The sequence below is a fragment of the Anopheles gambiae genome, chromosome X (assembly GCF_943734735.2).
Source record: "Anopheles gambiae chromosome X, idAnoGambNW_F1_1, whole genome shotgun sequence".
Lineage (NCBI taxonomy): Eukaryota > Metazoa > Arthropoda > Insecta > Diptera > Culicidae > Anopheles > Anopheles gambiae.
In genome coordinates this window covers 7,254,463-7,270,014 of record NC_064600.1, presented here as the reverse complement: position 1 = coordinate 7,270,014, position 15,552 = coordinate 7,254,463, and the positions used below count along the sequence as shown (strand labels likewise).

At 52.8% G+C, this 15,552-nt stretch overlaps 1 protein-coding gene across 1 annotated transcript; it reads left to right on the top strand.

The window, feature by feature from the left end:
• The first annotated feature begins 5,710 nt into the window (after positions 1-5,710).
• On the top strand, positions 5,711-14,680 carry LOC11175858 (uncharacterized). The gene is made up of 5 exons (XM_061645067.1): positions 5,711-6,580; positions 8,585-10,645; positions 12,439-13,338; positions 13,548-14,040; positions 14,111-14,680. The coding sequence occupies exons 1-4, from the start codon at positions 5,735-5,737 to the stop codon at positions 13,932-13,934; spliced, it is 4,194 nt and encodes a 1,397-aa protein (XP_061501051.1). The 5' UTR covers positions 5,711-5,734; the 3' UTR covers positions 13,935-14,040; positions 14,111-14,680.
• Positions 14,681-15,552: the final 872 nt, after the last annotated feature.

Below are 15,552 nucleotides of genomic sequence, written 5' to 3'. Positions count from 1 at the left end.
CAAGAGATCCTTGGCTGAATCGGAATGTCCAGAATATGATAACTTGAAATCTATCGTTCCAATGTGTCATCCACTGCGGCTAGTGACCGTCCAAAACCATCCAAAAGTGATGTCCAACAACAGCCGACAAACGTTCCCAGATAAATGGCAATGTATGGCGTGGATTCGCATGCGCGTTTTGAATGCCTCGCCGAAAGCCTACGCGACCTGTAGCTCTGCCGCGTTTGCAGATATCACCATTGCCAACTAGCAAAGCGATTGGGCACGCGGGCAGAGGCTAGAGAAAATAATAATATTACACCAAACAAAACATAACATTTGTACATCGTCCCGCTCCTCCTGGGGCGGGCAGCAGGCCAATGCTTATCTTCCCATGCACATTGCAGTGCATCACAGCGATGCGTGCGCTTTGACCATAAAGTGCTTCCCATTTTCCACCCCCCCTGCCGTTGCAGGTCCTTGTGTCGCGTATCCCGCTTTGTTGGGCTTCGCTTGTTTGTGCACCGGCTTGTCACATTCCTGCACGTAGTCAGGTTGCAAGTTTCGCCTTTCACACTCGTGATTAATCTGCATTGTTTGTTTGTTTGAACTCGACAAGCAGCGGGCGCGCGCACACCTCGATGCCTGCTGGAAAGTAAAAGTGTTTCCGCTCGCTTTTTTCGTGCACCCTCTCCCAAGCCACCCCAACTCCAATGTGTGTGTGTGTGTGTGTGTTTGTGCCTCCAAGATGGATCCGTTCGGGATGAGTTACCGCGTTGTCCTACGCGAACCGAGCGCACAAGACCCCTCTGGCACGCGAGCAATGCTTGGTGAGATCGGCGCGCGTATGTGTGTGTGTGTGTGTGCGTGGACTTTCGCCGGTCTTCATCTTTCCCTTCCAGCATCTTCGTTTTGATTGATGTTGGATTGTCGTTTGATGATGCAGGCAGCAGGCAACGAACAAAAAAAAAAAACAACAACAACCTCGCACACTCGCGCGGCCTTCTCAGACCGCCTCAGCCCTTGTATAACCGAGCTAACAGGTTGGCCCGGGACGATCAAACGAGCTGGAGAAATGGCCGGCCAGATGATAAAGAGGAGGACCGTTTTCGCATGTAATCCCGATGGCCGATGTGGCGGGTAGAAAGTGAAAAATTTCTGCACCCTCTACGGTTTTGTGCGGATGACAAAAACTGGTTTCCCCGAAGCGGTGTCGCGCGGGACAACTTGTGATGCCCAAAACAACAACAACAACAGCAGAAGTAGCAGGAAAAAAAAATCACAACGTTGAGGATGACGAGCCAGTGACTCCTTTCGCCCCGGTGGCACCGGGGATCCCCATAAGCACCTGTGCGCTCCTGCCAAGAGCATTACGAAACGGGCCACTCGCTTCGGGCTGGGATTTAGTCACATTTCTTAACTTTCCCGTTTCTCCCGCTCGCGGCGGGCTTGGTGAAATCAAGCAAAGACGCTTTGGGAAGGCTACGCGCTCCTCCTACACCCGGTCGCCTGGGGATAAGGGGACGTTTTTACAACAATCAAACCACCACCGTAACGGACATATCCCATCCCATACGACCGTACGGGGTATCAATAAATCATTATGATATCCTCGATCGGCCGATGATGGCCGAATGCGTTGTTCTTCTTCCTCTTCTTCTTCTTCTTCTTCTTCTTCCTCTTCTTCTTGCTTTCGAGCGAATGGCGAGAGAGACACACGGTCATCGAAAGTGACGGGGGTTATGTAAAACTTTCCCCAATCGTACGAAGAAAGTCACCTCCATCGGCAATGGTTCGATACTATTCGCGCATTCGACACCAGCCCCAATCCAATATCGTTGGAAATCTGGTGGACGTGTGTGTGTGTGTGTTTCTTCCATTTCCATCCATTTCCATCCCGCTCCGATCCGCACACTTGCCATGTGGACCTACACCGAAGGAGTGAAAGTTGTGTGTGTGTGTGTTTTTCGGGCGTTACAGCATCCCAGACGTCGCCGAAATGTGTTTTCGGTCCCATTGCCGCAACAATGATAAGTGGAAAGTAAACGTTGCCGTGGCCCGCGCTTAATGTGTTAATGTTTGACCGCGCGGGCTGTGATTGTTTTGGGCTGGGGCTCGTGCCCGACGGCAATGGTGTGTCCTCCCCCCCCCCCCCCCTTATACATCCACCCAGCATCCTCTGACGTTACTCCGGAGGCCACCGCCACTAAGCGAGGAATAGCTAATGTGTGACCGAGACGTTAACAGTGCATCACACACAAACCCGGAAGGGAAATTAAGGGGTGCGAGATTAATTAAAATTCTTTACCAATCTGGAGAGCCTACTCACCCACCCCCCCCCCCCCCCCCCCCCCTTTTGGAGATGGTAATCTTTCAAGTGCGGTGCTGCTCATTTTGGAGGGAATTTATTGTACCGCCGGCTGGAGGAAATAGAAATCAAGAAAACAGTGTGGTTTTGTTTTTCGCGTCCCCAGGATCTCACTGTAAAAGAAAGTTGGATTTTGGATGGGGGTTTCCTCTTCTTCTTCTTCTTCTTTTCTATCTCTCTCTCTCTCTCTCTCTCTTTATATCTCTCTGTCTCTTTTTGGTTTGAAATTAGTAGAGAGTCGCGCAGACGTAATCCAAGATCTGTATTCATTATGCACAGAGCAGATAGCATCGCTAATCAGTGATAGTGGCTGACATTTGGCTGACTAACGGGGGTTGGCGGCGATGGAGGGTTCGTCGCTTTATTGGGCTGCCTGGCTGGAGCAACAGCGGTGCTGGGAAGATATTTGGGACTATACACTGTAATGCGTATAACTTATAGAGAATACGTTTGACCGGCGTCCAGATATTACGCTTCAGAGAAAGGGGAGTTTACGTCTTGATTGTGAGCCGCAAAAAAATCGTTGTTCGTTGTTTCATAACTCTGGTTTTTTACAGCTTTTATTTCATCACTCCCACTTTCACGTCTAGATATGACAGTTGACATTGTGGATTTGTAGATGGGAGGAGGTGGCAAGTATGCTGGAGGAATACTTTGGAAATTGAGAAATGACTTAAATCTTGATGTTTTCTACTTCTTCTTCTCTTTTCGAGATTGTATTCCGGTTCGGTAATCGAAGTCCAGCGTCCTGGTCCCTCCAGTATAGGACCGGCTACTAAGGCTATATGTCATAATCCTGATGGCTGTTCATTGATAACGATAGCTTAAAAACGTGATTTGAGGAATGTTTGGTAGTTCCAATAATTCCAATACCTCCCATTTGGTCCGGAATTCCCCCAACACCTCCTCCAGCTGCTCCCGGACCCGGTTCCCACTAAACATTTTGCGCCCCTTTCGTTTTGGGCGAGGTTCGTCGTCTACGTACCAATCAAGCGCAACGTGGTGATTTTCTGATGGATTTCTCCCCCCCCCCCCCGAATACATCTGCTGGAAAGAGCGTTTGGAGGCGCCTGGGGTGATTAATCTCACTTTCGCAGCTCCGATTGTCGCCCGGCACACCGTGCGACACCCACCCCGTCCCATGCTCACGTACCCAAAGCTCGGTGGTAGGAAACCAAATTTGCCCGTTCGGCAACATAAAAAAAAACACACACACACACACACACACACAAACTTTCCTACCCGGGTTAAAGAAAGGCGACACCTTGGCCACCTTCACGTGTGCCGTCACATGTGTGTGTGTGTGTGTATGTAGCGGGCACAGTGCGTAAAAGAGTGAAAGTACAATTGGAGCGAAATTTCTCTATTGCTTCCTTCATCTCAATGCACCACGAAAATCCATCTCGATCGGTTTCGGCCACACACACACACACACATGTGGCCAGGTCATAGCTTCACCATTAACGGGTACCAATTTAGTATGCTGGACCCATTGTTCGATCAACAAACCTCTCCCGGCTGCTGACAATTTACGATGCGCGCTAAATGCAAATTCTACCTCCTCCCGATTCGCTCTCGAGGCCGCATAGGAGATTGTCGCTTGGGGTTGGCTGCTCCAAAGTGAGAGGGGAGGGGAAGGGGGGGGGGCGCCGCGTCATGATGAATTCGGTCACTATCTTACGTGCCAACCATCGCTAAGTGCTCTATTGCGGTGAGTGAGAGAGATCTTGAGATGGTAGCCAGGGCCGCTGCCGCTTAACAGTTCCCGCCTGGCAATTGAATTAAGTGTTTCAATTGTGTTTTCTTCAAAAAAAAAATGTAGAAAAGACACATCACCCTCCCGTGCCCCAACACACAGCAAGGTGTGGCCTCGGTTGCGGAAGTTGTCATCTCTGACAAAAAATAAAAATAAATGGACCAAACCCTGGTGCCGGAGCGGGGGGGGGGGGGGGGGGGTGCGTACCCTTTTTAGTTCAATTAGTGGCGCCCCGTTCGTGGTTAGTAACTTTAGCAGGCTCTCAGAGTTTCTCACACACAGCCGTCACAAAGCCGCACATTTTTCACGCTATATCGCTCCGATTATCTCGCGCAAGTATCGCCGCCGCCGTCAGCCTGTTTCCCCCCCCCCTAGTCATCCTAGGGTTTAGTTTTGTTTTTGTTGAACAATCGCCTGCTGAATGTGTGCGAACGAGGTGGGAGGATAGCGTTGCGGCACGGTGGTGACCCGTGCGATGGTAATTGTGTTCACCTTCGGCATCAAGGCAGCGCCGTTGCGTTGTACGTCTCAGACTGTCAGACACCTCCGAATCAGAGGTGAGAGAGAGAGAGAGAGAGAGCGCGCACGCCTGGGAGAAATTGGAGCAAACCTGCTAGCGCAGAGGGGTTTTGGGATCGGTCCCTGGGCGAAAACGATAATCGCACGGACGAGCTTTGCGTCGGACAGATGTGACAGACGGTACGGTGTGTACGCGCGCAGGTTACCTCCTCCATCTTCATGTGTGACTAACCGAGACGTCACGTTGAATTGTGATCTGGCACTGAATTTCGTAGCTGTGGTGTTTTGAGCATTGCTTCTGAAAGCGCATGCAGAAGACAGAGAGAGAGAGAGAGAGCAGGAGAAAAACACAATGGTACCGATTTGAAGCTGCGGGGATAAGCCACCAGCCCCGTTAGCTCTGCCAGCGAGATAAGAGTTCGAACAGGGTCGTACACCCATCTGCATATATGCATGAGCCGGCTAGGCTGTACCGTGCCGACGACCTAATTCGCAACCAACCTCCGCCAGTGAAATTGAGCTCCCGGGTTAGTGTCTTAATCTCTTCCCGATTACCGTAGGGGCGAGTTTGGGCTGCAGACTTGCGAAACCCTTTGGAGGAGCTAACGCATGAAAAAAGCAGGGCAGGCTATTTTGGAGCAAACCGCAAACGCAGACGGCCCAGTTCTCACCGAAAGGTTTTGCACAGAGTTCTGATGGGTCGGCGAGATTCTTGCGAGATTAACGGGATACGGCAAAGCAAAACGCAACAGAATTAAATTGAAGATCCAATTTCCAGCGTCCCCCCCCCCCTGTCTTGAACAGAGGTACCGAATCGTACAGCGGCATCTACACTGGTATCTCCCATTTCTCTCACAGTACCGTACACACACCACGCCATTGTTTGGCAGTGTGCGTGCCGTTTGCCACCTGTACGTTTGCACACGCATACGCTAACTCCGTTTCCTCTCCCGGGCTTTCACTTTCACAGAGCGTCCGTCAGCGATGACATATGTTCGTCGGGTCGGTGGGACTGCACCAGACAATCGACCACGCTGAGCTGCGTACACCGTCGAAGCTAGTAGCGCGGGACCAAGCAACCACAGCAGTACAGTTCGCCAACTAGATTAGCGATGGGCAACTCGGGCAGTATGAGCGGGTTGTCCGGGTACGAGGAGGGGTACCATCATCATCCGGGCTATCATCACCATCACCAGCGGTACCACGATGCGATGCGCGGCGAGTCGGGCATGGCCGCCTCCTGGATGGATTCGTACCAGCGCGACCATCACCGGCGGCCCGGCGGTGGCGGCGGCGGCGGCGGCGTTGGACCGCGCGATCACGACCCGCTCCAGCAGCAGATCAAGGTGCTGCCGGACATCCCAGGCAAGGTGGCGAAGCTACGGTCGACCAACAACGGTAGCATCCTGCACGCCGGCGGCACGATCAGCAAGAACAACCAGGCGCTCCAGCGCTCGAAAAGCATCTCGTCGCCGACGTACCAGCAGCACCAGCAGCAGCACCCGGCCAGCTTCAGCGAGTGCGACGAGGAGCTGGAGCTGAGCTCGCTGCAGCCGGCCAGAAGCATGCTGATGCAACGCTCCCGCACCCAGCTCAACCTGATGCCGCCCGGTCTCGCTGGAGGTGGTGCCGGTCGGCTAACGCGCAACGGACACGCGCCACAGTACGGCCACGACGAGGACGGCGGTGGACGCGGACCGCCGGAAAGGGCGGCCGGTGGTCGGCAGACGGCCACTCGGTACGGTGAACCGAACGGCACTGCCGGCAGTAGCGCGACCGAGGCGCTCAACCAGCGGAAACGGTTCGGGTCCGAGCCGGACCTGCGGCTGTCCCTGCTGCCAAGGAGTGGGCCAGGCCCGGAACCACCGGGCGGGTCCCGCAATCCCAAGATGGCACAGTCGAAGATAATGAAGGGCAAAAACAAGAAGAAGGCTCCGGTACCGCCGGTAATGGAGAAGGTAAGTGGAAATCGAACTATTGTTAGGGGTGGGAGGATCTATTGGGATTTTAAGGAGTTTGCTCTGGAGGCATGGTCCTTACTCTGGGAATGTGTTGCTGCGTAGGTGCCATAATAATTTTCTGGATTAGTGATGTGCTCTCTGGAGCACATCCACAACTCCAATCCAACTCCGACTCCGGAAAAAGGGGAATCACTAGTTCCGCCAGGAGTCGAAGTCGTGCGGAGTCGTAGTCGTCTGGATCAGAGTCGTCTGGAGTCGTGCGGAGTCGTCCGTAGCCGTCCAGAGTCAGCCGGAGTCTTCCGAAGTCAAAGTCGCCCAGAATCGGCCGGAGTCGACCGGAGTCGGAGTCATTCAGAGTCGTCCAGAATCGATTGGAGTTGATTGGAATTGGAGCCGTCCGATGCAATGTGCTTGTGGTCAGGCTTTTCATTTCCTTGTATTTTGTGCACATCATTTACAGGACTTTGTCCTACATACAGTTATAAACAGTAGAAGGCCGACTCCGGACAGCTCCATACGACTTTGGACGACTCCGGACGACTCCGGACGACTTTGGACGACTCCAAATCCGGGTGACTTCGGACGACTCCGGGCGATTCCGAACGGCTTCAGAGGATTTGGAGGTTCCAGAGTCGGTTCCGAAATTATCGAATTCGGAGTGGAGTCGACACTGGATTTTTTACAACTTTACCCATAATTAGTCTGGACCCTTCATTGCCTCTCGTCTGATAAGAATGATGCCAACTTTCATACCATTCCAAGTTATTGGAGAAAAAGACTTGATGTAACAGGACACGAACCCCTGTTTGCAGAATACATAGTTGTGTTGTGTAGTTGAGAGATTGTGTCTTGCATATAAATATTACTTTCGTTTTGAAGTAATCAAAATATGAATTTTGCTCAAAAAAGCAAACATTATAGGCTCCTTGCCTTGCAGGCTCATTTAGGAGAGTTTTGATGCAACAGAACACGAACCCCTGTTTGCAGAATACGTAGGGTTGTGTAGCTGAGAGCAGTGGCGGTTTAACACGAGTGTAGGCCCTATGCGGTCGCACAAAAGTAGGCCTTTCTGAAGTATCGAGCGAGCCGTTTGAGAATTTCTAAACCAGAGAATGATTGAAAAGCAAATTTTCTTGAGAGCAGAGTGATGGATTTCATTGCTCGGGGCACCACGTGGTCGCTTTGTTTGCGTACTGCTTAATCCGCCCTTGGTTGAGAGGTTTTGTCCTGGAAGTGCATTTAACTTTCGTTTTGAAGTATTAAAAACATAAAGTTTGCCCAAATATGCTCTAGCATGGCTTATTTAGGAGACTTTTGATGCAACAAGACACGAACCCCGTTTGAGTGCACGATCACGTGATACCGATAAAACGGATTGCCGAGGATAGTAAAATAGAAAAAAAAAAAAACACTACACTATCACTTCTTATCACGCATTAAGATGCTTTAGGTCGGTTTTGAAGTGTAAGGCGAGGCTCAAAATGGAACACATTAGCTCCAAAAACTCCAAATTCAATTGCTGGCACTAAAGGTTAGTGTATGTTGCATGCTCGATACATGGGTCAGGAACAAAAAGGGGAACATGTGATGTATAAATTGATCAATTTCTAAAGTGAAAGGCTCTAAGCACCGTTTTGCTTGTGCTTCGTCAGCTATTTATAAAATAATAATAAAAATAATAATAAAAATAATAATAATAATTATAGGTATAAGTTTCCACGGCTCATCCCGTTCCATTTTGAAGCGATTCGCAATCACAATCGCATACGCGAACACGTCGGGCGACACTTCCGTCCCACCGTTCCCGTTTCCGCTGGGATCCGCTTTTTCTTTTCCCGTGCGTGCGCTCTAGCAAACGGTACGAAACAGAAAAGAAAGTGTGCGATTAGAGATTAAACCTAATCGCCCGGCGGGGGCTCACACGAGAGCGCGCCATTTTCCCCTTCCCTTCCCACCGATGCACACTGCACATTTTGAATTCGATTATTGTTTTGCTTGCAGCGCGACGCCAGCAAGGATGCGGACCGGCAGCGCATCATCGCCTACTCGCCGATGCGCAAACCGGACGGCAACAACGGCACCTCCACCCTGCCCTCGTCGAGCGACGGGTCCAGCTTCAACGTGGCGGCGACGCGCAAGCTGCGCCTCTTCAAGACGCGCGCCGAGACGAAGAAAACGCCCACGATCGCGAAGCTGCCGGAAGCGTCCGACGCCAAGATGTTCCCCGGCAAGAGCGGACCACCGGCGGCAGGGGCGGCGGTACCGGCCGGCGGTAGCTTTATGCGTGCGGCCGGCCCACACCAGCGCCCCGATTGCGGCCCGTCGCCAGACGACGAGAAGCTGGGCAGCGCGCTGGAGCACATCTCGCCGCGCCCGAATCCGACCTCGTTCTTCCGGCGGGAGAAAACGTTCGACGCTGGGCTGCTGGGGCTCGAGCGGCAGCGGGAGGCCGAGGCACGGCCGGCCGCCAAACCGACCATGTCGCCGCCGCTCTCCCGCCGGAAGTCGCTCGTCAAGAGCTACCTGGAGCAGCACGGGCCACCGAACGCCGGCAAACCGTCGGCCGGCGGGCCCGCCCGGGTGGACGTGAAGCCGCGGCAGCAGGTTGGCACGCCGGCCGAAAGCTACCAGCGCAAGCTGGCACTGGCCGAGGCGCAGCGCAAGCAGTCGTCGGCGGCGGCCGCCGCCATTACGGACTTCCAGAAGGAGCTGCAGCTGGCGACGAGACGGAAGCCGGGCCCGGCGGTCGCTGCACCGCCGCAGGCGAAGCCTGCCCAGCCGGCAGGCTCCCGGTTTTCCCTTCTGCCCGGCCCGGCTGCCAACTCGACCCCCACGAAGGCCAAGCACACGGCGAACGCGCTCGTGATCAACGTGGAGCCGGCGAAGGACGCGGAACCGAAGCCGCACGATACGCCGCGGGACTCGCCACCGCCGGCGACACCACCGCCGCCGCCGCCACCGCCCAAGACGAGCTTCTACTTCGGCATGCGGGACGATCGCGAGCCGCAGGACGTGCCGCGCCGGTTCACCGGCCAAACGGCCAGTCGGCCCACCGTCCCGTTCATGGCCGAGTCGCGGGTCGACGATAGCGACGACAGTGAGCGGGACGCCCGACCGAGCCAGCAGCAGCAGGAGAGCCGGGACGGGCGGGAGTCGGCCGAGGAGGAGGAGGAGCACATCGGGCACACGCAGATGGAGCTGATCGACCAGTTCGCGGCCAGCCTGCTGAACAGCAGCCGGTTCCGCTCGTCCGACTCGGTCGCGTCGTCCGAGGCGGACGTGCGGACGACGGCGGCCGGCAGCACGTGGGACGAGGCGGACGCGCAGGAGATCGCGCTCAAGCTGCGGCCGACGCTGCCCCGGAAGCAGTTCGACATACCGCGGTTCAGCCCGGCCGCCGCCTGGCGGCTGCTCACCACCGAGGACGAGTTCTGCCGGGAGGCGGGAGGCGTGCCGGTGGTGGAGGGTGGCGCCGGCGAGAAGAAACACTTTCTGCGGGGGCTCGAGCAGGAGCTGGACGTGCCGGAGGATCGCATCCAGCGGGTGTACCGGGAGCCGGGCGTGCCGGGCCTGCAGGACAACAAGAGCGGGGACAGCGGCATCTCGGGCGACGCGGGCGACCTGGGACAGGACGCACCGCTCACGGGCCGGGGGAAGGCGGAGCGGGCCGGCGATACCAGCCCGGAAAGTGGCACGCCCGGCCTGCACAAACCTGGCGGTGGGGGTGGCGGTGGAGGGGGTGCAGCAACGAACGGGGGCTGGTCGTCCAGTGCGCTGCTGCTGATGCCGTGGACCCCCCAGCAGGACCTGGACGATGACGAGGACGACGAGGACGACGATGAGGAGGAGGACGAGCAGGAGGATGAGGAGGATGAGGAGGGGGAGAGGGGCGGCGGCGGCGGAGATGACGACCGAACGATGGGCAGTGGGGGCGAAGCGCGCCGGCTGCTGGCAGCCGATGCCGGCCGGCCGGACTACTCCAGCAAGGGGCATCTGTTTAGCCTTTCGCTGCCGAGGGAGAACCATCTCTCCATCTACAACGTCGAGTCGGCGGATGAGAAGGTAAGGAGCCGGATCAATACAGGGGAATGGGTTAGGGATGGGCACTCTTTTTACTGGGCGAGTTGGACTCTTTTGCACAGTAGAGATTTGCTAAGTAAGAGAATGAGAGTAGGTGAGTTGTATCCACCATACTGCGCACAAAGAGATTACTGTGAATCTTTTTTTTATGGGAATTGAGTTTCGTATTTACAATCTACGGGTCAGGGAGTTCAATCTAGTGTTGAGTTTCATGAATCTTTCGTTGAGATTCATTCAAAAGAATGTTCAGCAGTGAGTGATTCGAATCGCGATTCGAATTTTTAAAGATTCATGAATCTCTGAGGTAGTGGTGTGCTCTTTGGAACGCACCCACGACTCCGATCCGACTCCGGCTATTGTTAGTCCGAGAGCGACTCCAACAAAATCCGAATCACTAGTTCTGCGCGGAGTCGTCATGGAGTCTTCCGGAGTCATCCAGAGGCATCCGGAGTCGTCCAGATTCATCCAAAAACGTCTGGAGCTATTCACAGTCGTCCGGAATCGTCTGGAGTCATTCGGAGTCGTCGGGAGTCGATTCCGAAATGATCGGAGATTTACCCATCACTACTTTGAAGCCTCTGATTCTGATTCAAATCACTGAATCACAGAGTGCACTTCTCTACTGCACATTACTGTAGCTTTCTTTTGGCCAGTTACAGCAGTGCTTTCCAACTTTTTTTAGGAACGCGTACCAATTAGCTTTGCAGATACATTTACCGCGGCCCACATATATTAAGGGCATAACATGTGTAGTCTTAGCTCAAAGTTTTTTGATCGAAACTATGTTGAAATCTTATTCCAAGCATGTCTGTTGAAAATTTAATCTTGATTGTGGGAAAAAAGATAAGCATATGTATTGTAATAGGATTTTCTTAAAAATAAACAATTCCTTCGCGAACCTCTTCTGTTAATACCATTGACCCCAGGTTGGAGAATACTGAGTCACAGTAACTAGTTACCAAAAAAAAACTTATCGACACATAGCAAAGAAGGGAATGAATAAAAGTGCTGGAAAATTCATTCGCAGCTAGCAATTGCCGGTCTCGTGGTACAGTTGTCAACTCGTACGACTTAACAACATGCCCGTCATGGGTTCAATTCTTTAATGGACTGTGCCCTCGTACGTAAGACTGACTATCGACTACTATGGTTAGTAAATAAGCATTTGAAAGCCAAGCCCACTAGTGGTATAGGTAGGCATTGACCGACAACGGTTGTTGTGCTAAAGAAGAAGAAGAAGAAGAAGAAGGAGAAGAAGAAGAAGAAGAAGAAGAAGAAGAAGAAGAAGAAGAAGAAGAAGAAGAAGAAGAAGAAGAAGAAGAAGAAGAAGAAGAAGAAGAAGAAGAAGAAGAAGAAGAAAAAGAAGAAGAAGAAGAAGAAGAAGAAGAATTGCTAGTAGTCGTTACATTTACAAATTCAACAGCAGCTATCATCTTCAAATTCAGCTCATCTCTATAGCTTGTTTTGTTATAGACTTTGGCTTCATGCGCTTTTTCAATGTTTTTTCTCCGTGCCCTGACTACTTACTCACTCCAAATCACTCTTTTGCATGATTCAGTTCGCTAGTGAGTCTAGTGAGCAGAGGACTCGGTGTAACTCGGTGCAATGAGCGAATGTGAGTTAAAATAGGAGTCAAAAGAGTCGCAAAAAAAACTCTTTGCTGAATGGGTATCTTCACTTGCAACATTCATGGGGCAAATAGGACTAGGAAGCATGTTTAGCAAATGATTTATTTAATTGTTACGCTCTCCCTCTCTATCGCACACTGATTGCAGGTGGAAAAGCACGTGTTCAACAGCTTGCAAAAGTTCCGCAAGTCGGTGACGGGCGCGTTCAAGAGCGACGACAGCAGCGGGCAGCTCGATTCGAACGACAGCAACTGGTTCCTCGGCCGGCTCGATACGAAGCTAACGAATGGTGTTGGGGGATGCACACCCGCGGCGAACGGTGGCGCGGAGAAGCGGTCCAAGCTGCTGCCGGATGGGCGCGATCGCGACGTCACCGACGGTGCGCCGGCCGTCTCCTCGCTCGGCTCGCTGGCCCTGCAGCACAAGCACAGCTCGATCGGGTATCTGGTGAGCGGCAAGCACATGATGTACCTGCCGAAGGAGCCGACCAAACTGCACGCCACCAACGACAAGGGCAGCAAGCAGGACGAGAACAACAATCGGAAGAGCTACCACAACCAGAACGGGACTGCCGAGCGGCACCAGGAGCGAGCGGTGGTGGCGGGCTCGTCCGTCGCACCGCAGCATGGCGGTCCGGCGAGCCGGGCGACGGCGGGCAGCAGGGGCCACAGCGATAAGGAGAATCTGCAAGATCCGGTTCCGATTAGTGCGATGGCGGCGGGGGCGGCGAGCACCAATCCACACCACAGTGGGGAGTTTGAGGCGTTCCCGGTGAAGCTGACGAACCGGCGCAACCATCGGTTCACCTTCCAGAGCACGATCCGGCAGATCGAGAAGCGCCGGGTGGCGGAGAAGCTGTCGCGCGAGGCAGAAATCAAGGAGGCGATGCGGCTGAGCGAGCTGGAAGCGATGCGGCGCGTCGAGGAGGAGTTCCAGAAGAAGCGGGCGCGCGAGAAGGCCTCGATCCGGCACCAGCTGCGGCTGTTCTCGATGGAGAACCATCCGGACCATCCAGGGAATGATGGTGAGGGCGAGCAGGACTCGACGGTAGGTACCACCACCACCACACGTAGCTACTCGAATTTTTCTTTTACGTCAACAGAAGAACTTGCTCCATACGAGAGTTGAACCTATGACGATCATAATGTTGTTGTTGGATCGTACGACTTGCCGCCTGTACTACAGGAGCGCTTAGTGAGCTAGTAGTTTAATGTCGTACACTTTCTTATTCCAACTATTTCTTGCTTATCTCCCAGGGTGACACGAAACGCTCTGACCCGGACGGGGACAGTCTACCGCACCAGAGTGCCAGCGGGCGCAGTGGGGGCGGTGGTCTGTATCGCAAGAAGGAGTTCACCAGCATGGAGCGGCAGTACAAGCGTAGTAACGGCACGGGACACGGCACCGCACCGGAAGGTGGCGAGGAGCTGGACGGCGAAGACGAGATGCTAGAAAAGGTGTTACACGACGGTGGGACGGGCCGGCGACGGCGATACGGCGCCGAGAACGAAGACGACAACGACGACGATGAGGATGACGATGGTGAGACCAGCAGCAGCCTCGGTTACGTGGACACCCGCACGCCCTACATCTCGCGCATCATACAGGCGAAGAGCAGCAAGTCGTACGGCGTCAAGAAGTAGCAGGTGCGCACAGAAGGGGTCGTCCGAACTGACTAGACCGCTACCCATTACCATCATTATCATCGTCACCACCAACACTACACACGATTGCCATCTAGTCAAACAGGTGAGTGCTTGGAAGGTTCGAGCGTGCCTGGCAAAGATCTAACACATGTCCGTATTCCTTCCCCAAACAGTCGCTGTTTTGCAAGTGCCCGAGCCGAGCCGCCCAGCCCTAGCGACCCGATCCCGCGTCCCACGGATTCTTTGCCCGCTTTCTCCCGTGGCCAGTATAGACCCCTGCTACCGGACCTTGCCACTGTCTGGGGCCGCACTATTGCCACATCCGGCCTTACGGTGCGCGTGAGCGACGAGAATAGGAAAGCAAAGCCCGTTTTACTCTCTATTTGTTCGGTTATGTTTTTGTTTTTCTTTTCTTTTAAAAGCTTCGTTCTTTTGTTTGTTTGTTTCTGTCTAGATGTTAAGCCTCTGTTTTACGTTTCTAGCGTACCCGTACCACGTTTAAGTTAATTGCACGCGGCCAAAGCACGCGTTAGATCGTTATTGTAGACTTTTAGCAAACACATTAAGCAGCACAGTGTACCGGATCGGTCCCCGGGCCGGCCGGGTTGTGTTGTACCGATTCTTGCTCGGATCGCTTGGGTTACGTTATTTAGTTTCTAGCGTCTTTCCCTCCCTCCAATCATTACTAATCAGTTATTCGTTCGACAAATAAAATGTTTCAATGTGCGTTACATTGAACCTAACTCCCTGTTTGTGGGTTTTGTCTTCTTTTTCTTTTAACGTAACTGGTTGACTTGACCAGATTACAGGGCTGCGCAAATCAATTTCAAAGAACTCTTATTCCGAAAAATATGCCGAAATTAATGGCCTCGAAACCTAGTGCAAATGATGTACTTATGACTTATGACTTAGAGACCGAAATCCAAAACAAAATCCATACTGTTCCTGACACCAATACATTATCGTGTTGAATAAATCTGATTCAAATTTTTGAATCCGAATGAATCTATGAAATGATTCAGTGAATCTTAATCTCGGTTGCAAAAATTCATCAATCTCCAAAGACTCATGAATCTCGAAAGATGCATTTCAAAAGATTCATACATCTTGAAAGATTCACGAATCCCTAGGGATTCTCATAAAATTTATACATTTGCAAAAAATCATTAGTCTTCTTTTCGGCGTAACAACCTACGTGATCATGCCAACCTATACAGGCTTTCCAGACTTCTTGGCAAGTCCACGCAGCCGAATAGTTTGTTTTGCTACGGGGAGACGGTCCATGCGAGGTTTCAACTCACGACAGACATGTTGTTTGGTGGGATCGCGCAAATTCATTATGTTGAAAATCATACATCTTTAAAGATTCACGAATCCCTGGAGATATATGAATTTTAATGGATTTATGAATCTTTTAGATTCATGCATGATTACAGCCCGTGACCGATAAGACCCCACAGCTCCCTGCCATCTGCGTACCAAGCCAATTTCCTCCCGTATAAATTTTCTTCTTCTTCTTTGACGTAACGAACAGTGCTGTGGACCGAGCTGAAACGGCTTCTTAACCTTACTAAAATCACGCTATCGGATAGTCAGTTCTTGCTATCCGGGGAAT

Coding starts and splice junctions, on each gene's coding strand:
- LOC11175858 (XM_061645067.1), top strand. CDS start 5,735: ATGGGCAACTCGGGCAGTATGAGCGGGTTGTCCGGGTACGAGGAGGGG. Junction 6,581..8,584: donor TACCGCCGGTAATGGAGAAG/GTAAGTGGAAAT, acceptor TTTTGCTTGCAG/CGCGACGCCAGCAAGGATGC. Junction 10,646..12,438: donor TCGAGTCGGCGGATGAGAAG/GTAAGGAGCCGG, acceptor CACTGATTGCAG/GTGGAAAAGCACGTGTTCAA.